Genomic DNA, 27,722 nt, shown 5'->3' on the forward strand with positions numbered 1-27,722 from the left:
AGAATTCTAAATGATGCAAAATAAGTGAGACCAGAAGTAATCAACATCAAATTGAAACTCAACGACTTTTAAGATCTCCTTAAACTTCAACCCATAGTAGAATGTTAATACATCTCCTACCACCATTAGGCAAGTATTTCTGGTAGAAAACTACACAGATTAAATATCAAGTAGATCGACTGCAAGAACACGAGAATATCTAGGATCAAGGCCAAATCACTGATGCAGGGAATGATATGATAAGGGTATACATTTTAGCAGGTCTTAGTATTCCGCATTATCATAATCCGTGGAAACACCCATCATAAATCCGGACTCAAAAGTTCGCAGCAACCGAATAACAGGACAAAACTCCTCCCCATTAAGCTAGAACAGCAAGTCAATAGGCAGAACAGCAAAATGAACACACCTCTATGGCTCTACATCCCTTTGAATCCCTTTAAATTTGCTACATAACGCAAATCGAAGCTAGAGCTTCTGATGTTGTGTATCAGATCGAAAGGGGTGCGAGGGTGTCAAATCTTTAAAATGGCTGAGAAACAAGATTCTGGTTCTGAATCATACATGATTCTTTATTCTAAGCTTCACCATACAATCTTTTAACTTCTATTTAGGTGATCCTATCACTCATTATTCTTCAACATAATCACCACAAATTTCAACATTTACATTCTTCAACATGACCACCACAAATTTCATTCAGAACTTCACATAACAAGTGTAAAACTTCTTTCACCACATTAACTAAAACAACTCAAACACAATCATAAGATCACCTTGAATTGTAAAAAGCATCATTTCAATACAAATTACTAATTGCATCACTTTCTTTGAAAGGACATAGAATAAAACCAGATTTCATACAAATGGAGTAAACCAATGCAACAAACACTACTCAGTAGAATAGATAGAAATTTCACCTTCTATTAATAGACAGATATGCTACAATCATTCAATCAACACCACCCACTTCCCCCAACAAACAAAATCCAGTTCAAACCCTTAAAATCTGAAGCTTATTAGAGAAAGCAATAGCTACCCAATCAGGCTGAGACGACGACCATTGAAGCTGCTCGATCTCAGCTCCTGCAGTGTAAGCCAAAATCGGGTCTAACCCACCTTCCACAGGCTGACCCATGGAAGACAAATCCCAAATCAAAGCTTGCATATCATCCCCAGCAGTACAGATATGACAAGAGCTATGAGGAGCCCAAGCAATGGCATTAACACTAGCTTGATGCCTTTGCAATTCAACGACAGGAAGTGTCGGAAAACGGATATCCAAAACTACAACTTTCGGATTATCCATGATAATTGTAGCCATATATCTTGGATCTTGTTTATTCCACCCTAATCTAACCAAAGGAGTATCAGGTTCAGAACTCTCATAGATAATAGTTGAATGTTCTTTATCTCTTAAATCAAAAACCCTAACAGAACCATCTGCAGAAACAGACGCAAAAACCCCAGCACCTCCCCAAGCAATATCATAAACCTCTTTATCATGAGCAATCAATTGAGTATCCACAGTTTCTCGCTCAATATCCCAAATTGTACAAGTCGTATCAATTGAAGAAGTCCCAATGCGACGCGGTTCAGCCTCATTCCAATCAAAAGAAGTCAATGGGCCACAATATTCTGAGTTTTTGTTGCCATTAAGGAAAGATTTAAGCTCAACTTTAGACGAATTAGAAGAATCCGAGTTTATATGCCAAATTCGAAGATAATCGGATGACGTTGCTAGAAGGTCAGATTTAGAACAATCTTTATCAGGAATGAAAATTGCTTTAGTGGGTGGGTAAGGATGGTCAAAGGAGAGAGAAGGGTCAGATTTGATTTCACCAGTAGAATCATCGAGTTGAACGATTTCGACTCGATTTTGTGCATGTTCAGTAAGGGAAGCAATAGCGAGTCGGTACTTTTTGTCGCGACGAACACTCCAATTCATGGCGTAGATATGCCATGGTGCTTCGTAAGTGTAGATTTCAGAACGTTGTTTTTGTTGTTCGTCTGGTGATGGATCTTGGTTTGCTTCTTTAGAGGGATCAGTTGGTGCGGTTGCTCCCATTGTTAAGGCTTCGATTAGGGTTTCTTGGGTTAGGATTAGAAAATGATTTGGGGGTTTTCACTTTTCAGACTTGTGAACGGATGATTGGGTTATGGCCGGTTTGGAGGTGGACAATGGACGTTGCGGAAGTTGACGATAGATTTGTTCCTCCGTACTATCGATTAACAAATGCAAGGGAAATTTATCCTAAATAACTCCATTTAATTGTTCATCTGTTGTAAATAATTCAATTATTAATTATTTCTAAAGATTTTAATTTTTTTATATTTTTCGCTAATATTACCCCTTGTCCTATTTTAACCGATTTTTGTAGATACCTACAATCAAAGAAGAGTATAATTAGACCAACGAAGAAGCATAAGGAGGAAAAAAAAGTGAGTGCAACGACTAGTACGTATCTATAGACTATAGTAGTCGGTTAAAATGAGAAAATGAATGTTATCAGCAAAAAATATACAAAGGTTGAATCATTTAGATTTAATTATTAGTAAGGATTATTCACAGTAGATGGACAATATGTAAAATTATTTAGAACAATTTTTTCTTTTTAATATTCACACCTAGTTATTTCTCTTTTTAGCCTACCCAATAATCCAACAAAAAAGTATTTAAAAATTAATTTTAATAAATTTTACATTGAATCGAAGACAAAGTCTCCCCTAACTATATTTAAACTTATACCCTATTTTAAGAACAAAATATAAATTATAGATAATTAAATAAAAAATGGGACTCATGTGCTGAAGGGAGTTAATATTAGTATTTAGTACTCAATTTCTTTGTCTCACTCAATTTAGTTATTTACTTATACCCGACATAAGTTATGAACCAACAATAAGAATATAAAAATATAGTTATTTACTTAATTATAAAATAAAAAAAAAACTCATTTACCCTCGGGTTCCACCCGCTAAGAAAGAGGGCATGTAGGGGCAAACAAACTAAACCCGCTAAAAAAGAGGGCATGTAGCGGCAAACAAAGCAAACCCGCTAAAGTGGATGAGCTTTTGAAATTTTAGGTTCACATGTAGGTTTGTAAGGGCAAAACCTGATCCGCTACCCGCCTAAACGCGCCCATGACTACAATTTATAACAATAGTCAATAACTATCGAGCAAAGTCTAATTGTACGAACAAACATAGTTACATGGATCATATTCAATTCATCTAAATATATATTTTCATAATATATCTTTTAATAATCATTTTGTCATGTGTAACTATGGATATTATAGTGCATTCGATAGTGTAAAATAAAAAAATATAGCAAATATTAACAATCAAGGATAGTATCTAATAATCTTGAATTAAAATTACAAAACACAAATAATAATTTGAGAATCCAAAAAGGTAATTACAATAATAAAATTTACAAATTTTTCCATTAATATATTTAATATTAATTAATCATTACAATATATTCTAATTCCATTTCAATGTCTAAGTTCTATAAAGCAACTCATTTACAGTCAATAAAAAACATCATGAAATTTTACCATATTTTTCTATTTAGAAGTGTTTATTCTAGTCATTAAATTAATATAATTAAATGTTTCGGTTTAACTTCAATTATATAGAATGGAGGAATTACTTAATTTTTATGAGCAAACTTTCTTCTTCCTTTTTTTTTTTGGTTTAGTTGAATTTTCTCCCCAATGCTCTAATGATGTGAACTTCACATTGTGAAGCCATCACACCAACATCTCCATCTCTCTTTACTCCTATTTATACATACAAGACAAAATCAACAAGACTTCATTGCATGCACTTTCCTTCCCCTTTTAGTAACTCTCTATAAATCACCATTCACCCATTCAAGTTTCCTCCAAAGACTATCTCTTTCTCAATTTCATCTCATCATATTTCTCAATTTGTTGGCTTACTACTTAGTTATTTTTTTGTTTCGGATAGTCTAAGAGAATCTATACAAGCAAACAGAAAATAAATAATTAATTTTAGGAAAAATTAAAATTAATAATCCAACCTTTTTCTTATTCGCCGTGAATAATTTCAACTTTGGATTATTTTTTAATAATTCAACTTTTGCTTTTAGTTTGCTGTCAGCATATTAAAAGGGTATGTTAACAGCAAACTAAGGGCAAAAGTTGGATTATTATTATTAAATAAAATGGCAACTGATAGTAAACCAAGGGCAGAGGTTGAATTATTAAAAAATAATTCAAAAGTGAGATTATTCACAGCGAATATGTAAAAAATTAAATTATTAATATCAATTTTTCCTTAATTCTATTCGTAAGTGATGAAAATCAAATCTTGAAAAACAGACGATCAATAAACTTACCCATAATTCTTGCGCTTAATTAGTTGTTCCATTTTTATTAGTCAAACTTTTCAAACTTTGGAATTCTTTCAACATGCTTTCTATTCCTTTTATCATTCCATTAGCACTACTTACTACAATAATTTGATCTATTAGCCTAATTAACTAATTAATTAAACTATCATTAGGCGCCAATGAGATCTACACGTCTTGTTTTTAGTCCAATAAAAATGTGTTGAAAGTTGAAACTGACATTTAATTACTTATCGTTTCAGAACTTTTAATAAGAAAAACTAATAAAGCAGTATAAATTTTGTTGATTTTTTCACATTCGATTTATAATAATTGTTATTATAATGATATATTTTTACACAACATGTCAAAATCAGATGTGATTATTTCAAATCAGAGGAATTAAAAAAAAAAAAAAAAGTCAAATACCCTATGGAAAATGATGCAATCTCTCTCTTCCCCTACTGGACTGGTCAAGCCAGATTATTATATAGTGGCAGCATTAATACAAGAAATACCCAACAACTTGCATCAACAAATATCAAAAGGAATCATCTGTTTTGCGATCTGGGTCCTGTTTTTAGTCAATTTTATTAAACGGGTCGTTGTGATTTCATCTTCGATCGCTGGAAATGAAGAATTTGACGACGGAAAATCACCTCAGACATGTTGAATCTTTGCCAGTTTTCCCATCTGGGGCTGGAAATATACCTAGTTTGAATGCTGTGATTCTTGGTGAAGCTCTTGCTTCTGAAGAAAATGATTATGTTTTTCCTAGCAAAGATTTTTCGAGCAATGCACTTATTTCTTCTCCTTCAGAGGTGATTTTTCTGCTTTTTATTGGGTTTTTTTGGGTGTTAAATATTTGCTATTTATAGAATATGGTAGTTGGGTTTGATGGTTTTATCAAATTTGTTATACTGTTATTGATTTGTTGGAATTCGCTATATTTTGAAATTTTTTTTTTTGAAGTATTTGGAGATGTATAAAAGGTCAGTAGAGGATCCAGCAGGGTTTTGGTCTGATATTGCTTCAGAGTTTTACTGGAAGAAGAAATGGGGAGAGCAAGTTTGTTCAGAAAATCTTGATGTGAGAAATGGAACTATAAATATTGAGGTGGGTTATTTGTTTTCAAAAATCATGATTTTGATCATTTTATTGGAAAAATCTTAACTTTTGAAGGAATGTGGTTAATCACTTATTTTGTTGTGATCTGAGCAGTGGTTCAAAGGTGGGATCACCAACATTTGCTATAATTGTTTGGATAGACATGTTGAGAGTGGAAATGGTGATAAAATTGCATTATACTGGGAAGGGAATGATCTTGGTTTGGATGATAAGTTGACTTTTAGCCAGCTTTTGGAGAAAGTCTGTCAGGTAAATGTTTTAGTTGTTTCTTCTCTTTTTGGTTTGGATCTAGACTAGTGTAACATAATTTAGTATTTGATTGCTTTTTGAATTCGTGATTCGAACAAAATGGCCCAAAAAAGACTAAAACCACCATAATTTGCTATTTTTATTCGCGATTCGCTAGAAGATTAGAAATCATGTGATGCTGATCTAGACTATTAGTTTGATTTTAAGTGATGGAAAAGTTGTGCTAAGTTGACTTGTTAGGTGTGATGATTTGGGTGTTTTCAACAGCTAGCAAACTACTTGAAAGATGTTGGTGTTAAGAAGGGTGATTCCATCATCATCTATCTTCCTATGCTCATGGAACTTCCAATTGCAATGCTTGCGTGTGCTCGAATTGGTGCTATTCACTCGGTACTTCTCAAACCTTTTGCTTATGTGCTTCTCTTGAACGAATTCAATAGCTATCTAAAATTTCAAATTTTAACTAATCCGCTTCTTATTATGGCTATCATCACTTCTTTCTGATATGGGTGTTTGTTTAGGTTGTCTTTGCTGGATTCTCTGCCGAATCACTTGCGCAAAGGATCACTGATTGCAAGCCAAAAGTTGTCCTCACTTGCAATGCCGTCAAAAGAGGAGCAAAGGTTATTGGACTCAAAGACATTGTAGATGCTGCTATCGTTCAGTCAGCTAAAGACGGCGTTTCTGTAGGTACACACTAGGCTAAATTTTTTTTTTAGTCGTACTGCCTGTTTTCCCGTCCAAAATCCTACCAATGAGGGAGGGACCTACAATAGAGTTTGCTAATATTTAAGTCTAGGAGCAGCTGAATGCCCAAATGTTTTGTGTTTGTGTTTAATGGTTTTTTGGTAGCTAAGTTGAAAGACAATTAAACAGATACATATGCAATGGACAAATTTTGGTCCATGGAAGTCAAATTGCCTGATGAATAATCAATACTTGTGTTTCTAGTTGGCGACCTGATTGAATGAAAAGGAAAGGATATGATTTGTATGACCATGATTCGCTTGTATTCTTTGATGTAAAATTTTGTTTTTACATAATGTTCAATTTCTGATTATATGGAATTCATTGCTGATAACAGAAATGCCAAAACCTTGATCCCAACACATGGGATCAGCGACATGAACCGAAACAAGTCAATGTGAGAGATGGTTGGTAAAAAAAGTATGGTAATTATTCAGCCTATCTAATCCAAATCTACAAATAAGATAATCAGTTTCAATGATCATCCAGGATCCATTCATATTCTACTCTTTCATTTATTCTGATCTGATGTCATATGTCCCAATTTTGTATATCATTTTTCACTGTCGGTATTGAGGTCAACTTTGGCATATCTCTTCCTTTTCTAACCTTCTCGAAATTCCAAATTTCCGCTTTTCTAAATGGTGCATTTATTACATAAGTTGAGATGAAATTCTCTGATTCATTGTTGTCCCCACAAAACGAAGCTTGACAAGTATGATTATGAATGTTCATTGCCGTCTTTCCATAAAAGAAGATGCAATTTGATGAGTTGTGGAAGCTACCCTGATCAACAATACTTAATACTCTAATTGTTTTCAATTCGGAGCATTTGTGTTCTTACTGGGTGCTAGTTGCATTTGTGTCGTGTAATCTGAAAATTTTCCCTATAAGCTTAAGAATCTGAAGTAAAAATATAATTTTTTTTAATTATTTGAACAGATGTATGCTTAACATATGAAAACCAGTCAGCTATGAAAAGAGAGAACACCAAATGGACTGAAGGACGAGACATTTGGTGGCAGGTCAGTATGATTTTCCAGCGATGTTTATACGACATTGATGGGCATGCGTCAATTCCCTTTATAGTCATTTTGGTCTTCTTACATAATCGGTTGTCTGTTATGACTCGGTATGATGGCAATAGACAATCTGTGTCTAGTTATTAATTGTTTAAGTAAGTTTGAAATGATTATTTAAAGGGAATTAAATTTGTGATTTGCTCTTCAGGATGTTGTGCCAAAGTACCCTTGTACCTGTGATGTTGAATGGGTTGACGCAGAGGATCCTCTATTCTTGCTTTATACAAGTGGAAGCACCGGGAAACCCAAGGTATAATGGGTGACTATGCTTTCTATGTAATCAACGCTTTTGAATATTCAAAATTGATCAACTTTCTACCGTATATTGTCGGGATTAAGGCTTTGCCATTGTTGCTGATCAACTTTGTTGTTTAACTTTTGAATTCTTAACACGCTTAATTACGTGTAGGGTGTCCTGCACACTACTGGAGGATACATGGTGTACACTGCGACAACATTTAAGTATGCCTTTGAATACAAGCCCTCCGATATATACTGGTATTGATATATACTATAATCAATTTGTTTATATTATATATTTTTCTTCTTACCGTTTTTTATGTGCTTATGAGAACATTTGTAGAATTGTTCTTGATTTCTTCTTGCATGTGATATATAGGTGCACAGCTGATTGTGGTTGGATCACTGGACACAGTTATGTCACATATGGCCCTTTGCTGAACGGAGCTAGTTGTCTTGTCTTCGAAGGGGTAACTATGCTGCCTCTTCCTTGAGTCTTTTAGATGTAGAAATGTTCGAAACAGATTCGTTGTAACCGAATCCAATTTGACCCGACTCCAAAAATGATCTATAATTATGTAAAAAAATATGGGCACAAAACCCGATTTCAAACCGATCTGAAACATCTAGCCCGAAATCAACTCGATGAACCGAATGAATAGCTCTGTTTAGATGAATAAACATCCCAGTTTTTTAAATGTTAGTTTTATATCCAGTCTGCATATAAGCTATTTGTAGGATACATGTGCTAAGTATCTGGATATATATTGAGATCTTTAATCTTTATCTTTTAGAAAAGGGGGATGAAGTGTTCAATTGAAATACTGTTTAACGTCTGAAATTAGTCATTGCTGTCATTGAACTCTTGTTTTAATCTGGTTAGGGAACCGCAAATGTGTGCGTAGTTAACGTTAAAGTATCCGATTATTTACGTATTCTTGCTTGATTGTGTTATAGACTCCAACTTACCCAGATGCTGGACGCTGTTGGGACATTGTTGATAAATACAAAGTGACAATATTCTACACTGCTCCTACACTGATCAGATCTCTTATGCGCGAGGGCACCGAGGTATATATATACATAAAGACTCACACTCCACAAAATTTAGAAATTATAACATCATAACAAATCTCGGAAGTTACCTAACGTTTAGTACATTATATGTTCATGTGTCGGGTTTTTCTTGTAGTCTTTATATATTGATGAAGTATAGATTTTTAATGTGCGGGCATTCAATTTGTTACTGAATTTGCTCATTTTGTTATGCAGCATGTTACTCGGTACTCACGCAAATCCTTAAGAGTTTTAGGAAGTGTGGGGGAGCCAATCAATCCTAGCGCATGGAGGTCCTCAATCTCACTCCCTCATCCTCTGGACCTTTTATGATGATCGCCCGTATTAACCTTGAATGTGCTTTCTTTCAGGTGGTTTTACAATGTTGTTGGAGAATCCAGGTGTCCCATCTCTGACACTTGGTGGCAGACCGAAACTGGCGGTTTCATGGTGGGTGAAATACTCTTTCCCCTAATTTTTTTTGATACCCAATGACTGTTTATGGACTAATTTTAGCACAGTTTAATATGTTATTGACTTTGGCTTCCGACAGATAACTCCTTTACCAGGTGCCTGGGCACAGAAGCCCGGTTCTGCCACTTATCCTTTTTTTGGTGTTCAGGTTGATTGCAAAATTCATTTTTCCGCTGTTTAATCCCTCATATTCATCATTTACGCTCCTATATTCTCATTTTCGCACTGTTCCTCGTACAGCCTGTCATTGTAGATGAGAAGGGCAATGAGATAGAAGGTCAATGTAGCGGATACTTGTGTGTAAAGCACTCATGGCCATCCGCCTTCCGTACACTCTACGGCGATCATGAAAGATACGAAACCACTTATTTCAAGCCATTCCCTGGTTATTACTTTACCGGTGATGGCTGTAGCAGGTAATAATCTTTTCTCTTCGATGAGTGTAGTAAGCGTTTATATTATTCCGTAGAAGACATATTATGAATATAATCACTAATTACGCAACATTGGCATTGAGTGGGACTCATTGGGATGATGATGATGATGATATGCGACACTGGCATATTGAACGACTGGATCTTGTTTCTTCATTTTCATTTGCTGAAGTCTTCGCTTGTATGTCCCAGGGATAAAGACGGCTATTACTGGCTCACCGGGAGAGTGGATGATGTCATCAATGTGAGGTATCTCCTGTTATCATATTGCCCCGAATTAAAGGATCTATAGCGTAAAGTAGCACATCAAATGACAATTTGTCGCGAATTTTTGTGTTCTGCACAGTGGTCATCGTATCGGCACAGCTGAAGTGGAATCTGCCCTAGTTTCACACCCTCAATGTGCTGAGGCTGCTGTAGTCGGAGTTGAGCATGAGGTAATTACGGGGACTCTTATCGCACATTCGTGCAACTCGTTTTTTTGCGTTTGCTTTGATTGTACAAGATATATTACGCCTCTCTTCCATCTTTACAACTTTTATATCTTGTTCAGGTTAAAGGGCAAGGTATTTATGCATTTGTTACCCTGATCGAGGGTGTTTCTTACAGTGATGAACTTCGTAAAAGTCTTGTAATGACTGTCCGAAATCAGGTTAGTTTCGTGATCACCATTCACCCGCATGACTTGTTTTTGCACACGTAGTAGTACATTGAAGACAATAATCAAATTTGGGCCCTGTGCAAAACTTTTATTTTGCGTCTTATTTATAGTAAATATTTTGTTTTATTAATAAACTTAACATATCTTTTTTTATTTAACCTTTTCATATACGGGAGAAATAGGAGGCCCTGTGCGGTCAATCACCTCGCACACCCTCATAGACCCCTCCGATGATTTGTGACCTTTTTCGGTTTTTGCTAAAATCTAAATGATCGAGACTTTAAGTGTCCAATCCATCGTGTGCAAATTCTTAAACCGTGTGTATATGCAGATCGGAGCATTTGCAGCTCCCGATAAGATTCATTGGGCACCTGGCCTCCCTAAAACAAGGAGCGGAAAGATAATGAGAAGAATCTTGAGAAAAATCGCCTCAAAACAACTAGATGAGCTCGGAGACATCAGCACTCTGGCGGAACCAGCTGTTGTTGATCAACTTATTGCCCTTGCGGATAAATAAAAATATCATATCTTGAGTCGTTTTTGGTTGTAACGATCATACATTCCGTCATGGCTCGTCCTCTGCAACGTGTATTAATAGATTTTTATAACGGGGAGTTCTCCCTTCGATTCGACCTGTGCGAGTGATCGCTTGGTTTGTTGCGTAAGTCGTCGTTGTTTCTTAATGTACCACAGTGTAGCAGTTCCATTGTTGTCTTAGTGTATTTCAAAATTTTCGTGTACATTTGTTCTATTTGTGTATGCTGCCTGGTATCACAGTTTTCTAATAATTGCTTTTTTTTTTTTTGAAAACTGAGCAATAATTGAAAATTGAATATTTCATTTTTTTCCTTTAATTTTTGAGGACACCAGTATTTTTTTAATTGTAATAAATGTTCTATTATTATTATTTTAAATTAATGTCATTTGTTATGAGACAAGTATCCTATAATATGTATTCTTGACATTTACCTAGCTAGCAGTAAATTTATACCCTAATACAATTGAAAAATAGATAAAGATCTATACTACTTCAATATATATAACTTATGAGAAGATTTATACCCTCGTATTCTAAAACTCATTTTGGTTTTGTTGCCTTTTCAATTTCAAAACATCTAATTATTTACATTTCTTTCATTTTCAGTTTAATTTATAATTTATTACATGATAAATAGGTGTAAGAAAGGCGTGAATGAAAATTTTAAAAAGAATATAAAGTTAACAAATAGCACAATTTGAGTGGAACAAAAAATGCAAATAAAAATGTCACTATTATCAATTTTATCTTTTTATTTTAATAAAGACAAAAAAAATGAAATCATCAATTTTAATATTCTTTATATTAAAACAATGAAATTATCAATTTAAATTTTTTTATATTAGAATACTTCAAACATTCCAATTTTATAAGGAAATTTTTTTAACGTCATAGTCCTTATCAATTAACTTTATGAAAGTGTAAATGTTTTGATTTCACAATAATGATTCAGGGAAAGCTTTGCTGAAAGGGAGGGTGGACGGAGTAGGGGGTAGCTTCTACACAAAGATATGAAGTGAAGTAGTAGTAAGTATTAGCTCCATTTAATTTGGTAAAATAATTATTCTGGAAATTCCAATGGGAACAAATAATTAATCGAAAATTAGCAATGGTAGCCCTAAATTTTTTTGATTATCAATGATACCCTTGTGTTATTGAACGTCCTACAACCATAACCTTTTCTATTTTTTTCCGTCCAAAACCATTAACTTTTTTTCTCTCTTTTATTTTTTTTTGGTGTTTTAAATTGAAAAATAAAAAAAAAGAAAAATACTTAACAATTTTAGACGGAAAAAATTAGAAAAGTTTACCATTGTAAGACACTCAATCACGAGTGTACCATTGATAACAGAAAAAACTTAGAAGTACCATTAATAAAGTGCAAAAACTTAGGAGTATCATTGATAATTTCCATAACTAATTAAAAGAGAAGGTAGCGTTGTCCTCTAAATTCTAATCATAAAGCATAAAAAAAAGGAAAACACAATAATATTGAAATCCCATCATAGAGAAAGTAGAAATAAAAACAATGAATACATCTGTTTCAAATAATATTCACTCACTGGTACATATCCCAGTGAATTGAAAGTATCATTATAAGTATTCCTAACTACCAAATTAACCAGTAAGAAGAACGAACCATCATTTTCTTTTGTTTGTTGAAGTTGACATTGTTCATTTCTCATCCACAAACCTGCATAGATTAACACACAAATAACATCAAACATTCAAACTGCATCTCGTTATCACTGTTTCTGAGGGGCCGCTAAAATTGTACTACTATATGCTTGTCGGTTAGAGTCGAAAGCCAGCAAATACCACACAGGAACAAAACATTTTTAAGCAGAAAAGTTCTTACAAAGGACCAGTTCTAAGCCTAAGCCAACATATAAAAATATCAACACGCACGTCTTAATTAGAGATGGCAACAAGTCGGACTCGTCTGATTATGCATATTTCGACTTTGATCTAGATAAAAGACTTTTTGTCACCTGCACCTCCGTCTCGAATTTTACGTCCTCTAGCTTTGCTCTGAGTAAGACTTATTTTCTCGGACTACTATTTTCCTCAAATCAAGTCGAAATAGAGTAGGATCGGACTAAGTTGCCATCCCTATGTCTTATACTGCATCTTCATTAGTTCATAGGGTTGGTTTCCTATTTGAAAATAAAGTCATTTCAAGAAGAAAAGGTTTTCCAGGAGGCAGGAGCAACAGCTGGGAAGTAAGTGAAAGTTATAGTATACAACAGTGAGCATTCAAATGTGTGGCTAGCATAATCCTTCTCAAGACTAAGCTCATGCTTCCCAACTATAAACTTAAAGAAAAGATTGTAGCAGACAACAACAAACAGGAAGCCACAAACAGCAAACAGCAAACAGCAAACAGCAAACAGCAAAATATGCAATACACATAAGAAAGTGATCAAGACATTAGAAGGATCTTATGGAATGAACACTGCACAAAAGAATCAAAAGAAGATAAAACTAAAACATCAAACATCAAAAACAAAGAAAGACAAGTAAAATTGTTTAAATTTCAATTTAAGAAGATCAGGGTGGAATTTATAAAGAACTTTGCAAATGCTTTTATACTATTCCAGAGCTGCCAATCCTTGAATAAATTACTCTAGTGATCCAAATCAAAAGAAGATGTTTTAGAGCTTCCATTCCTTTACATCTTAGTCACTATGGAAGAATCTAAAAGTCTATAACTTGGAGGACTTTTGCAAAAGCACCCAATAACAATCGAATCTAAAATTATCAGCAGGACCTTCCAATGTTATCTCCAACAAGAAAATTAACATCACAATTTGGACAATGGGATTACAGAAAAAAAATATAAAGCAAAAACAAAACAAGTCGCCAGTAAACGCTCAAAACTTTTAGTACATTCAGAATCTTAATCACAAATTCACAACCTAGCATTCATTCACAGCCAACTCACCTTGCTCTTAACGTCCGGGCGCGTTCATTGCCAGAAGAAGTTGGTTTCCATTGGGAAGATATGTTACATTAGCAGACCTTGCCATTGTAGCTGCATTCTCCTTCATAGCTTCAATCTTCCTCAACTCAATCAGACCCATTCCAGCTGATGCAGTTGCCTCAGAAATCAATTTGGCCGATTCACTCTCTCCCTCTGCTCTTATGATTGCAGCACGCCTCTCTTGATCAGCTTTCATAACCACGTACTTGGACCTTTCAGCCTCCTGTTGTGCTACCTGCTTCTGCTCAACTGCTCTAGAGAACTCTGCACCGTATGAGAGGTGAGTGATTGCAACATCCTCCAATATAATATTGAAATCCTTTGCCCTGCACAGATAAGAATATAAAATCACCTTCACCTCAGGAAGAACATTTTTAAAAAATTTCTATTATTTCCCTGAAAACAAGAGCAACCTTGATTCCCATTATAGTTTTTAGCACAAAGATATCATTTCAGATTTGTTATCGACTAAGAGACCATCAAAAAAAACAATATTAGAGCCGAGCCTCTCATTCATTGTAAGAAACAGAACTGCTATTTATAATATTGACAACAGATGAATAGAGTTTTATTTCTAGGACTACTAATCAATTCAGTGGACTAATTAACCAGTTAAGTTTAGTTCTATATAGCTATCACTTTCACTCTCATATTTCACATTTTCACTATCCATTCAGTTTAATTCAGTTTTCAATTTGGTTTACTTTCATTCAGCTCACTTTAGTTCCATTTCCATCAAGTTAAAAAATATTCAATTGTTAGTAGTCTAATCAAGCAACTATAATACAATTAATTTCACATAATAAAAAATCACATCTGATATTTCACCATATAACCTAAGGCAACGCCAATGCTCCTTACATACAACGTCAAAGAGAGATTACAAGACCCAACTCAACAAATAAAAACCCACAATTAAATTAGTGAGAAGAACCAAAATTGCTACCTAATAAAAGGCAACTTTCCCAAAGAAAAAGAATCATAAAAAATAATTATCGTTGTATCAGGCAGCAATAATGAATTTACAAGCTAGAAGGAAAGTCTCATGAAATGTCCAAGGATGTGCTTCTTCGCTAAATATCCTTTTTCTTTACCACATCTTCATTACCGGTAATTACGACTTCTATTGTATAGGTTGGCAATGCACATTTAGAAAGAAAGCATGTGTTGGGAGATGGTCATTCTTAAGAAATTGGCATGACCGCATAAGATTTTCTTGCAAAATTACATAAAGCAATTGCATTGTGTCTCATATCAACGGTTACCAATTGAGTCAACAAGAATTCAAGGTCTTCACTCCCAAATTTTGTTCCATTTATTTGTTCATTCCTCAACCATATATCATTTAAGAAATAGTGGAATCACACATTTTCTTTTTCAGTAAAATATGTCCACTGTCACTTTCGTTCCCTGACAAATAATTCTTTGCAACAAAGGAGTTTTCAATTGCATCCCACAATATCAATTCAATGCTTTAGCATATAGCAATTGAGTTGAGAGAAAGATCATAGATTTAAGCAAAAGGTTGGGAGGATATAGCTCCAACTAAAATTCAAAAACACTTGAACATCATAAAAGAAACAGAATACCAAATCATAAATTACACAAAAAAAAATTGAACTTTAAAAAGCATTGAACACTATTAAAAGAGCATTTAAGAGTCACCTAATCATCAATCAATAGTGATCAACAACAAACAAACATCAGTGGCAGTGCCTTATTCCCAAACAGTATAAATAGACAAACATAAACCAAAGCAAACCAACATAACGAATAATCATTTAATAAAGATTACACTTAATTCCAGCAATTTAATATTTATTAGTGATTGAGAAAATCAATTTCAATGAACATCTACATATATTCTCATTCTCCATTCATTATTAAGTATTTTGATATGCTTCCATAAATCCTAAATTCCTTATCTCATATTTTTACTCTTGTTATCGACCTAGATGGCTAAACCTTTCTCCTTTTAACTCCTCAAAGATACAACTTTCCCTCTACTTGATGCATTTTTTGTTTTATTGCATACAACCAAACCAAGGTAAGAGGTTTCACCATTTTGTCTTCAATATCTATGATCCAAGACCCTTTCTTATGTTTTCCATTCAAGATACATATTTTAGAGCATGTCCACTCATCCATCTCGACAAAGCATCTCAACTACCTCCACCCTCCTACTCCGAAAGCGAAAATTCGAACATCCTAACCCATACAATAGTGTTGGTCTAATAAGATACCAAAAGAATTTTCGCTTTAACTTAAATGATACATCGCAACTTTCCATTTAAGCCACCTAAATGAATCTTATACTTAGCATGTTTATCAAAATCTTCATTCTTGAGAAAATTTAAACAAAGGTACTTGAAAAACTTAATTTAGAAAAGCTTATTCGTATCTAACTTCACAAATTACAACTACGCAATGACCCTACATGCCAAAACATTCCATATATTTTGTCTTACTTTGAGTTAGTTTGAACCATTTGTCTACATTGATTCCTTTTCCAAACTATTTACAAAAAAAAAAATTAATGGTTGATCAACTTCTCCAAATCTGTCACCTATTCTTAAATCACAAGTATATACAACTTTAACCAAAAACATAAAAGGGGTCAGCTTAATTTCTCATTTATAATTTATGTACAAAGTCATGCTAACTTGTAGATGAAAATACAACCCATAGAAAAAACTCCCATTATCTTGGCTCAAACAAGTAGGGAAGAAAGAAAACGTAGGTATCGGTAAAAAAGTAAAGTGTTGTGAAACTGGTGAAACATACAAAAGAAACAAAAGTAGCAAAACAAGAGAAGGGAGTATAAAACAACACTGTAAAAGCTTAAGCTAAATTTTTGTAAGATTAAGGTTTGACAATCACAAATGTCATGATGCAACACAGCTAACTACCAAAACTGACTCTCTTATAGTACCAGCTTTCTTCTCCTATAAAAAGGTGGGCATGCAAAACTGCAGGTCATTTAGTTCTGCTCCACCAAAATTAGGGCCTTTGGCACAGCACCCCAGCAGGATGCGGTTTATCTTCTTTTCCCTTATTTTCTTCTCATTTTTCCTTTCAAAGCTGGAAAGTTGGCAGTACTATTTTATCAAAAGTGTGAACACATGAGACACAAATTTGTGCACCCTGACGTGCTTGGGAAAGCCATCATCGTGCAGCAGGCATATGGCGGCCCAGCTTGAGGTATGAATTGCACTATAGCATGTTTAAAGTAGCAAATTTATCTCATAGTCTCTAATAAATTGTATAATCAGAAAACATATCCAGTAAAATTTTTTGATGCATAAATGCAGAGTTCATTGAACCATTTGGCCTAACATGCTACTGTGAAAATCTATCAATTTGACCCTTAGTCTAATGTTTTGAAGCTAATTTGCATATCTGCCGATAGAAAAAACTAATATCAGACAATAGTATAAGACCTGTAGTTCTAACTTTTTGTAGTTTCACATTTGACTAATACATCTAGCGAAAGAAAGCAAGAAGGACAGAAAAATCGAACTCTAAGGACTCAAGGAACAATAAAATTACCATCAACCAAATTTTAGCTGCAAAATCTTTGTTTCAAACAATAACACATCATAACACAAATGCAAACATAAAAAGATGATAAATTAGAAAATACTAAAAATAAAATGATAATACCTCTTGATCAAACTGTCTCTAACAAGAGCAGAAACCCTAGGACGCTCAGTAAGAAGCTGATCAGCATTGAACTGAGCAACAACAGCCTTCAAAACCTCATTACCAATAGATGGAAGAACCTTATCATCATACTCCAAACCAAGAACCTGAAAAATATGCGGAAGACGTCGTTCATCGGGGCGCGATAAAACCCTAAGTGTAAGATTCACCATTTGGAGATCTTTAGTACCAGACATGGATGAAAACTGATGAGGACGAGTACGAATATCAAAAATGAAAGGTTTCTGAAGCCATGGAACGAGAAAATGAGTTCCTTCTCCGACAGTTTCATCGAGAACTCCGCGAAAACGATCGAAGAGAACAGCCTTTTCGCCCCCATCGACAGTATAGAGAGAAGAACTGACAGCAGTTAAACCAAGGCCAAGACCAAAGGCAGCCTTAGCAATGTTAGTGAGGAAAGAGACTGCTTGCTGACTACCTCCTGCCATGGCTGAAAATTGGAAGGATTAGGGTTTAAGCCTTAAAGGGAATGAAAAATGCCGTAATTAGGAAGTTGAGGTTTAAGAGAAGACTTTTGAGTTTCACAAATTCTTGTGAGAGAGGTACATTATATATTTTTTTTAAATATTGTAATTAGGTATTAAGAATAATGTAAGTAAATATGATATTAAAAGTAAGTATTAAGAATATGGTAAGTAAACATTAAATATAATGTAAGTAGACATTAAAAATAAGGTAAATAAATATTAATCTTTAATAGGTTGGATTTGAGACACGTCTCTCAAAAGACTGGCTGTTTGAGTTTTTGGGCTTTTTTGTTTTATTTAGGTGAAATTAGAAAAAAGAGGTTTTTAAAAATAAATTCCCAAAATAAGTTAAAAAATTTTAATTCTCAAAATAAGCATATGTCAGTCCAAAGCTGAGGTTTGGATTCAATTTTGGCAAAGAACGTAAAAAAAGTCGATCAGATTTGTTCACCATTACTAACAGCTGACAAAGGAGACGTGGTCAAATAGGGTTAAACCTTTGTTCGTTGTTAGTAACAACAAACAAATGTGATTGACTTTTTTATACTTTGTTCTTTTAGTCATTAAACTACATATTTCATTGTTTGATATTAATAATAGCGAACAAGTATTCTCTAAATACACTAAATTGTCTAGTTTTATTGTATCTCGATCAAAAAATATACAAATCCATTTTGTCCATTTTGAGGTAAGATAAGGTTTATAAGCTGAATTGACCAATTTTCTATTCATGAAGAGTTTGTAAATGTAATCAATGAGAGTTTACAATGGAGCCATGATTTTCTTTATATATTATGGTTTAAGTTTGTTTGGTTATTAAAGTTCATGGATGGAGTATATATGCTTAATGACATGCTCTCCATGAGTGCATAACCATCATATATGATATAATTGTGGAAGCACAAATTTTTGTGTGAGACGATCTTTTCGTGAAACATTGAATAGTTCAACATAAAATATGAGATCCTTGTTTTGAGATCATCCACCGAGAGACGATCTCTCATAAGAGTGGCTATGACCTCAAACAAGAAGTCAATATTCTAATACTATTTATATTAGATGGGCCATTTGACTCAATTATAAGGTGCATGTCTCGATGAGACCGTCTTATACAATAATTGGTGAAAAATAATAAACACACAGTTTTAAAAAGTCAGTTGACCATAGTCCATTGTAGACAGAAATGAATTTTAAGTATAAATATTTGACTCTATTAGAAATGGGAGATGACTAAAATCTAATATACAACAGAAAATTGCATCAAAATGTTGGAAAAGAGAAAAATATAAAAGTCTGTTTCAGGTCTAACAGTCCTAAAAACAGGCAGACATTAATATTAAGACTGAAAAGTACACAGGCACCCCCTTAACATGCCTATCACCTCCAACTGGCACCCCCTAATTTAATAACCTCTTCAGCGCCACTATTTTTGTTATACCCTCGGTCTGCGCTCGCATCGCCTTTCCGATCACCCGAATCACCATATAGATCTTTAAGCTTGGCCAGATTGGATGATGCTGTCGCTTTCTCTTTGCTTTTATCACATTGCGTACCCGAGTAATTATTCCAAATGGGAGATGGAGACCTCCGATTTTTGCTTCTACTCCTGCTTCTACTTCGACTTCGACTTCTTTGAGAACGGTACTCTCTATATCTTCCATCGTCTCTATCCCTTCTGCCACTGTCCCTTTCAGAATACCTGCCTCTATCATAATCACGTCTGCGCTCTCTGTCTCTTTCATAATCTCGATCTCTGTCTCGGCTCCTTGCTCTGTCCCTATCTCGATCCCAGAGCTCTCTGTCAGGGTAGTTTCCTCGTTCCCGATCCCGGCTCTTCTCTTTGTCCCTATCCTTACCAGAATACTCTCTGTCAGATAAATCACGGCTTTGGCTGCGATGCCTATTTGGAGACCTCCGAGAATCCTCACTGCCACCCTGGTCATAGGGAGGTGTAGGTATGTTACGACGAACAGGAGACGAATCTCTAGTTGATGACCGATGAGGAGCACGCTGGCCAAAAGAAACAGAGAGAGCAGCCTTAACGGAAGGAGGACGGCGTGCTGTATCTTCTGATCCAATCCGACTGTTCTCTCCTATTGAACCTGAAGACTTTGTAGGCAGCTTCATCTTTTCGAGATGCAAGACAATCTGCCGCACAACAGGCACAGGTACACGAGGGAAAAGGGTGTCGAAGTAATACTGCAAAGACCAGTAGAAAGCAAGTTTAGTCGGTACTATAACTAACTATACCTCGAGAAATAAAGTAAAAGCTTAAGAACTGCAAAAGCCACTGAGCTAGAGCAATTTGATGTCACTTTAATTTGTCATTGCGTTATTCACTTTTCAATGAGATATGCAATTAGATTAACACTGAGAAAAACAAACTAAAATCAAGCTGTTACAACAAAAGTGGCAATCGTTTTCAGAGATTTAAAGTAATCTTTTAGGAAAAAAAATAGCGCCATGAAACTTTTACCAAAGAAACAAAGAGACAGACAGATCTAAAGGCCAAACTTCCCATTCAACATGTTGTACCGAGAATATTGCTAAAAAGGCCATGGATTAAGGGTAATGGCAACTCTCCCTAAACATGATAGCAGTAGAAAGAAAAAAGAACTGCAGAAAAATTCATCAAAAGGGACTGAACATATATGAACTTATAAAAGCATATAGCTAAAATGCAGGCTCTAGCAAAGTTCCCAAATAAAACATTTAGACTAGAAACATCGACTATAACTAACAAGAGTACAACACCTTATCTAAGCACACAAACAAAAGGAATCATACCATGAGTCACGCATTGCAAAAAGTAAGCATCCACCTTGTTACTAAGAAATGCTAACATGCAAAAGATAATTCTCAAGTTCATTCACCTGTCCAAGAAGTAAGTCTCGCACATACACACCCATAGTTGTCATTCTACCATTAGATCCTGGAGAAAACTCCTGCACAAGAAACAAACTAAATTGAAAATTTAATTAAAGGAACAAACTAGGGATCCGATAGAAACAAAAACAGCAAAAAGATAACTAAGAATAATGATATGTCTCCTATACTAACTCCTCTTGTTATAAAAAACCAAGAAGCATACACAGTATAAATAAACAATCACTCATGGCAAAGGGCGGGGGAGTTTGAACTTAGCACATGGCAAAACCTTATCATTCCTGTGATGAATGCACCCAAACACTTCATTGTTGATGCAACTGCAACTGTCAAATCTTTGAAACATAATTAGTAACTAGAAAAACGTTTCCTATTCATCTAAAGACTGAGAAGTTGAAAAAACCACACAATGCTAGAGCCTTAATCCCAAAAAATTGGGGTCGGCTACATGAACCAATATATCAGCTGAAAAACCATTTAAACTTAAACAAGAAGCCAAACCCTATCACAGTTTCATCATTCATGACCCATTTGGTATTATTATGGCCAAGATTATGAACACTCGACCACATTATAATAGTTGAAGTAAAATGTCTCCATTATAAATTTACATCCAATCATGAACTTTCAGCCTAGTTTACATGATTATTGGCATTAGCTATAATTCTTCAATAACAAACAACATCAAGTACAAGCACTAGACTACAACATTACTCCTACTAACACTACTTCCTATTTTTTTACTTTTTATGTAACTTAAGACCAACTTTTTAGATTGAGCAAGGTGAAATTTTGACAATGTTAATTACTGTAATGCTACACAAGTATTTTAAAAATTAATCCTATGCAACTATTCAAGTATTATAGGGATGGCAGTAATAAATCAGCCAATAACATAACTTGTAGAAGAAGATAGTACTTAGTAGTAGAGAGTTGATATATAAAAAAAGAGAGGAGTATGCCATAATGGAAGGCGAAGAGAGACAAAAAACATCTGATTATTATTGAGGGTTTTTGTAGGACCTTGCAGCTCATGGGTGAGATTTTGGCCTCTTAAACGCTAAAAAAAAAAAAAAAACATACAAGCATATTCTGTATTTTCTGTTTCCATTAATATCCACTTAATCATATCATCATCTCTAAACCAAGACAATCCTTACAAATGATACCAGACCACTACAGTCCATGGCTCCCTGGAGACCAGAGTACTGCCGGCCATAAGAAACAAGAGTAAGTTCGCCAGATTTTTAACTCAGCACTAGTGCAAAAGGTAATGGGATGCAAAATGGAATAAACTCACAAAAAATTTGGAGAAGGCTCTAGACAAAGAAATTGTTCCAATTCAACTAATTAATCACATCTGATTAAAATAGAATTCGACAAAGTAGAACAAACTCACCGGCAGAATTGAAACAACTACTATATCTCGTGGTGATGTCATGCAATGAAAGATGATTTTGAAGGAAGCAAACATGCCCACAAAAAATATGTCAACAGGAGAAAGAAGAAAGATTAGGGTATGCTTAACAGCGATAAACCAAAGCCTTAGCCCCAACAATTGTGCAAAATTAAGATCCGGAGGTTTTAGATCTTAGGAAACTGCAAGGCATTATCCGGAATGAATTTCAAAGTAGCGGAGAAGAAATCAACTAGGTTTTGCTGATGCTTTCAAGATACAAAAGAGAGATTTAAAGACAGTACCAGAGCAAGCGTGATGGTTGGCTTAGTGGAAAAATGGGCTTGCCAAAGGTAGATAATGCAGTGGGAAAGAGAAGTCAGGTGACTAGGGGAGTAAAAAGGTGAAGATATCTTAGTGATTAGCGGTTTCAGTGGTGGTTAAGACATCATTACTAGCAAAGACTCGAAGAGGTTGTGGTACTAACAAATAAAATTAAGATGGCCCCTATTCTTGGGCAGGGTAGAAGACCAAAATTTGTGAAAGGAAATATGTGATTTGTAGACACAGTGAACCACTGGTCTTAGCAAACCAAAAACAGTCGTGGTGAAGCAGAGGCGAACAACAGGAACAAGAGGCAAGGCAACCAACTATTTGCATCTAACAAAGAAAAATTCAGGAAAAGAGATGTTTAGGGATGACAATGACATCAATGGTCCAGTTGCAGCCCATCATCTCCCACTCACCTGCTCAGAAAAGGGTGTTGAAATAAACTCTCAACCCAACCCCAACCCAATACTTTCAAACATACAGTTGGAGTTCCTCCCCCAAATTATATTGTTTCTCATCTAGCTATTTCCAGGAACGTCCATCACATCCCTAAGCAATCAAATTTGTTCCTTGGCCAAAGAACATGGAAAAAAGTGAGCACTCTAGGGTTCAGATTTTAGGTGCAACATTACATTTGGTATTTGCTAAGAGTGAATTGGAAAATCAACTTAATTGCATGTGTTGATTACCATTATAATCACTGATGATCGCCGTGGGTCCATAAAGAAAAGCTTGGTCCAGGACTACAAATGTGTAATGAAGGCCAAACTTACCTTGCATTCCTGTTTCTTACCAGGGTTATCATCCAATTCTTTAGGGCCCCCACCAGTATAATTAAGGAACGCATTATGTATTCTTCGCGCCTTAAGAGCTAAGACACTGTTATTAATACCTTTTAAACAGGGTTGCTCCTCCCAAATGACAATATACCTATTTAGGCATGCAAATTGAACAACTTATTTCACTGCACTAACTTCAAATTACATTCTACCACTCATTTCCCTCACCCTAAAGAATAAGCCTCACCCACACTGAATTCTCATAGAAAAGTAAGTTGTGTAGCAAGTAGTAGTCTGAGATGTAAAATATAACAATTACCTCCCCCCCCCCCCAAAATGCCCAAAAGTACACAACATTATGCAAAAACAACTATGCCAAAGCCTGGTCAAGGAAAAAATTTACATAAACAGCATCAAAAACCGATTATATTGCTGCAAGAGCTAACTGCCAAATGCCAAATGATCAATTTCCAATCAGACTGGCCTAAAAACATTTACAAGGTCAAAGATGATTGTCAAAGAAGCTTCAGGTATTAAAAAAGAGATTTCAGCACACAAAGAGATGAAAAATATAGTAAAGCACGTCTACATCAGCTACTACAGAGAAGTATTACGACACAAAAAGTCGAAAGCTAAGCAATACACAACATACAGCAAAAAGGAAAAGAGGAAACATCATGGGGAAGGGTGGACTTCGATTATTCAAAAAACTGCATAGTGCAGATACAGTACCTCATCATCTTTAATATATGGTTCAAACCAGCTCCACAAAGTTTTTGGGTCTGCAGCATACCTAAGGTACAGGAATCCAATCTGCAAAAGCAACTTTAATTAATCATTGTATACCAGAAGTAACATCTTGAGGCAGATATAGCATATTGTAATCAGAACTAAAAATTATGAGTGTTGTCAGTGATGTCAGAAATTGGATTCAAAAGCATAAAAAAATACGATATTTGCAAAATTCCTTGAGCTAATTTAGTAAAATATCCCATATTGAAAAAACTACCGAAGTAGAAGAATCTTAGACACAATAACTCCCTCTGCCCAACATGTTGGTCCATTGGACTGAAGCATCTCCCATCAAATAGTGAAACAGGGCAAGTATTAAAAATAAATAAATAAAATAGAGGGAGTACGTTCTTTATTTTCTTCAGTTGCTGAAACTTTAACTTCCAATTATGACTTTCCTATAGTTCTAAAAGTCAGGATTTAGAAAGGAGAGGACACGGGTGTTTGCAAGATACCTGCTCAAATCTAAGTCCTTCATCAAACTATATGACACAAAACACATGAAAGCACATATTGTGATTAAAAAAAGCCAAAACAAAGAAAGTAAATCGAGAAACCTTTAGGCTTTACCATGCCCAAAAACAAAATAAGGGCAATGGACCCTTTCATCTTAAACCTTTGAGGCTTCCACCAGACAATATACGCCTCTATTCCAATGAATTTGGCACATTTTCAATTCTAGTCTGGCGCGGTTAATTTTCCCTATTTCTATTTTTGGACATGACCCCACTTTTACTCTCTATATTCTCTCTCTTATATCTAAATACCTCACTACTTTAACCCACTATACCCAACCTTTTAATTTCCGTGCCATTTAACAATGGGACAAATTCATTGCGACAGAGGAGTACATGTTAACATAAAAGCTTAGCTCTGCACAACATTAAATCAAGATTTCCTGATGCTAAACTGAAAAAGTGATTCGCCAAATCGAAACATGTTGATGCCACACAAATTTACATACAAATCAAATATCATAATTGCCAAAAATACATAATCAATAATACTCACAGCTCTTATGTAAGGAGAATCAGGATGTTTCAATAGCCCATGCATTTGCTTAGAAGTGAGCTTCATGGTGAAAAACTTGTACAAAAGGCAAAATGCTGTGGAAGGTCCCCGGCAGTTTCCAGTCATCCAAGGCTCCACGTGATCAACTTGATTGTATATTTCATCGATCACCTCATGGTAAGTCTTCAAACGGTAAAGGTCTCTGAAATAATCTGAAGAAAGAATATTCATACACAAGACCTTCTCAAGTAGAGAATCAATTGGCTTTCCAGATGTTTGAATCTCCCCCATGAATCGTCAGACAAAGCCAGGCCCTTTTTCCAGGAAAATACAGCGGCGAAAAAAACACTCCAAACAACCCAACGATAGTTTTCTACTTTCTAGCAAGCTCCCATGCCTGGAACAAGTTAATCATTTCATAAATAAAAAAAACATCATATGCAATTGCTCATTCTCGATGGGTTAAACATTATCGTTTTTTTTTTGTTTTGGATTATCATGGATCATAGTAAAACGGTTCATCAAATCATGTACACTTCTTATTAAAGGTCAATCTGAAAGAATATATTTGTTATCAAAAGGGTAAGGTAAACTCCATCTAGGTGAGAGGTGAAAGCCATTAAGTCCCTTAATAACATTGGGATTATAAAATGTAATGTACACCATCATATGCAAGTAGAAGCCGCTTTCATGAAAGCCGGGCAAAACACAAATCACACGAACAAAAACAACAATATTCTTGACAAACAGCAAGAAAGTTTTTATGACCATAACTTGACAAGTACAATACAAACTGCAGTAACACAACACTAAAATTTTATGATAAAACAGGGTGCCATACAGGTATGGTACAATTTTGTTGAAAAAATAACAATAATCCAAACTATTAGTGCCTTTCTCAAAATAATTCTGACATTTACCTAATTCACCACATATTTGCTACGCGAAATACAAAGCTTGGTCACAATGGCTTAAAAAGTAAAATTTTCTTGTTGTTGTTCGAAACACATAAGTGGATTAGTCGTTACTGAATTAGATAGCACTTATCCTGACTACTGTTTAACTAGAATAATCCAAACTGTTAAATTCTTCCCAAAACAGTTTGCCTTTAGCAATTATCTGCAGAAACTATGTTTACTTTTTCTTTTCACGGCACTCACTGGTGTTCCCACTTCCCTCAACTAGTCAACACCATAGCACATCTTTGAGATTGACCTTTTACCACACTAGTACACTAACAAGCTTGTAACAAAATGATTACACATATAAATGACGTAATGTCAACCCCAAAATGACAACTTATATGCACACCTACTGCTCGTCAAATGCCTCAAAGAAATTCAAAGTTTTATGGAGAAGTCAAAACAACACTCACTGGAAAGGGAAAGGGGAAGAGGAGGGTGGTGATGAGTGGGGGGAGATGGTGGGGAAAGAGGTTTGGTTGGAGGGACGGGTTTTGTTCATTAATTTTCTTTTTTTAATAGTTTTTTAATTTTCCTTTTTTGGGGGTAAATTACTTGCAAGTTTCTTCGTCTACTTCAAGCAAACTAACACAATAGTTGGGTTTATTTAAAAATAATTAATAGTTGAATTTATTTTAAGCGTGTAAACAATAGATAAGATTATTTTGACAATTTTGCCTTTTAATGATGAATTACAGCTAATTCAATGTGTTCATTAATAATTTACTCCATATCACTTGTAGCATATAGTTAAAATACATTAATTCAATTTACTTGCCATCAAATCTAACTACCGAAGATAATGGGATCTTGTCTCAATTGGAGCAAGAAACAATTCTACCTAGCCCCTCCCTTCCTTCAGTCTGCCATATGTACTCAAAAAAATAAATAAACAAATAAAATCTGACCATCAATATATCAAGTTTGCTATTTGTTTGGAGCTTTGAGTAGAAAAGGCAATCATGAGGGAGATAATCAAGCAAATAATATGAACAACTAGTATAATACTCAACTGAGCTACCGATTCCTACAGTTTAACACATGTAATCTAAGTCAATAAGATTGTAAGTCAGTAGCGCAGCATAAATATCTTTTACCCTAGTTCAGTTCAAATTAATTGAAAAGAAATTACCAAAAACCGAATTAGGTCAAAAAAATGAGATTTTAAAACTAAAAAACAATAAAAACAATAAATTAGGCATAACAATTGAAAATCTTAAGAAAATTGAGAAAGTAATTACCAGATTATGGGAGGAGCAACTCAAAAGAAGAGAAAGAAACCGCAGCGCAGCAACAGCCAGCGAGCTAGTCCGGCCTATGATTTTTATTATTGAATAAAATTATAAAAGGAATAGTTACGAACTGTAAAATGCCATATTATTAGCGTAGAAAGCTTTTTTATTTTATTTTAAAGTCGTGTTATT

The 27,722-nt window shown here is 34.8% G+C and overlaps 4 protein-coding genes across 4 annotated transcripts; 1 reads left to right on the top strand and 3 right to left on the bottom strand.

Moving 5' to 3' along the window:
• Positions 1-754: 754 nt before the first annotated feature.
• LOC130809181 (WD repeat-containing protein LWD1-like) lies at positions 755-2,225 on the bottom strand. Its single transcript, XM_057674844.1, has one exon. It carries the CDS (start codon positions 2,066-2,068, stop codon positions 995-997), a length of 1,074 nt encoding a protein of 357 aa, XP_057530827.1. The 5' UTR covers positions 2,069-2,225; the 3' UTR covers positions 755-994.
• A 2,591-nt stretch (positions 2,226-4,816) lies between these two features.
• Positions 4,817-11,342, top strand: LOC130809185 (acetyl-coenzyme A synthetase, chloroplastic/glyoxysomal). Its single transcript, XM_057674846.1, has 18 exons — positions 4,817-5,181; positions 5,333-5,476; positions 5,582-5,737; positions 6,005-6,127; positions 6,259-6,427; positions 7,427-7,509; positions 7,715-7,816; positions 7,976-8,064; positions 8,186-8,276; positions 8,764-8,877; positions 9,079-9,155; positions 9,234-9,312; positions 9,416-9,484; positions 9,577-9,752; positions 9,963-10,019; positions 10,117-10,207; positions 10,324-10,422; positions 10,763-11,342. The coding sequence occupies exons 1-18, from the start codon at positions 4,993-4,995 to the stop codon at positions 10,946-10,948; spliced, it is 2,094 nt and encodes a 697-aa protein (XP_057530829.1). The 5' UTR covers positions 4,817-4,992; the 3' UTR covers positions 10,949-11,342.
• A 1,113-nt stretch (positions 11,343-12,455) lies between these two features.
• Positions 12,456-18,201, bottom strand: LOC130809186 (prohibitin-3, mitochondrial-like). Its single transcript, XM_057674847.1, has 3 exons — positions 17,616-18,201; positions 13,914-14,278; positions 12,456-12,662 (listed from the first exon to the last, which is right to left on the bottom strand). Exons 1-2 carry the CDS (start codon positions 18,101-18,103, stop codon positions 13,921-13,923), a joined length of 846 nt encoding a protein of 281 aa, XP_057530830.1. The 5' UTR covers positions 18,104-18,201; the 3' UTR covers positions 12,456-12,662; positions 13,914-13,920.
• Positions 18,202-19,214: 1,013 nt separating this feature from the next.
• LOC130809187 (pre-mRNA splicing factor SR-like 1) lies at positions 19,215-27,722 on the bottom strand. Its single transcript, XM_057674848.1, has 5 exons — positions 27,540-27,722; positions 25,337-25,733; positions 24,266-24,346; positions 21,016-21,087; positions 19,215-20,341 (listed from the first exon to the last, which is right to left on the bottom strand). Exons 2-5 carry the CDS (start codon positions 25,625-25,627, stop codon positions 19,520-19,522), a joined length of 1,266 nt encoding a protein of 421 aa, XP_057530831.1. The 5' UTR covers positions 25,628-25,733; positions 27,540-27,722; the 3' UTR covers positions 19,215-19,519.

The sequence above is a fragment of the Amaranthus tricolor genome, chromosome 3, assembly GCF_026212465.1.
Source record: "Amaranthus tricolor cultivar Red isolate AtriRed21 chromosome 3, ASM2621246v1, whole genome shotgun sequence".
Lineage (NCBI taxonomy): Eukaryota > Viridiplantae > Streptophyta > Magnoliopsida > Caryophyllales > Amaranthaceae > Amaranthus > Amaranthus tricolor.

Coding starts and splice junctions, on each gene's coding strand:
- LOC130809186 (XM_057674847.1), bottom strand. CDS start 18,103: ATGGCAGGAGGTAGTCAGCAAGCAGTCTCTTTCCTCACTAACATTGCT. Junction 14,279..17,615: donor AGAGACAGTTTGATCAAGAG/GTATTATCATTT, acceptor TTATCTGTGCAG/GGCAAAGGATTTCAATATTA.
- LOC130809181 (XM_057674844.1), bottom strand. CDS start 2,068: ATGGGAGCAACCGCACCAACTGATCCCTCTAAAGAAGCAAACCAAGAT.
- LOC130809187 (XM_057674848.1), bottom strand. CDS start 25,627: ATGGGGGAGATTCAAACATCTGGAAAGCCAATTGATTCTCTACTTGAG. Junction 21,088..24,265: donor CATATATTAAAGATGATGAG/GTACTGTATCTG, acceptor TTTCTTGTGCAG/GAGTTTTCTCCAGGATCTAA. Junction 20,342..21,015: donor GAGACTTACTTCTTGGACAG/GTGAATGAACTT, acceptor TGGTCTTTGCAG/TATTACTTCGACACCCTTTT.
- LOC130809185 (XM_057674846.1), top strand. CDS start 4,993: ATGAAGAATTTGACGACGGAAAATCACCTCAGACATGTTGAATCTTTG. Junction 9,156..9,233: donor ATCAATCCTAGCGCATGGAG/GTCCTCAATCTC, acceptor GCTTTCTTTCAG/GTGGTTTTACAATGTTGTTG. Junction 10,208..10,323: donor TAGTCGGAGTTGAGCATGAG/GTAATTACGGGG, acceptor TATCTTGTTCAG/GTTAAAGGGCAAGGTATTTA.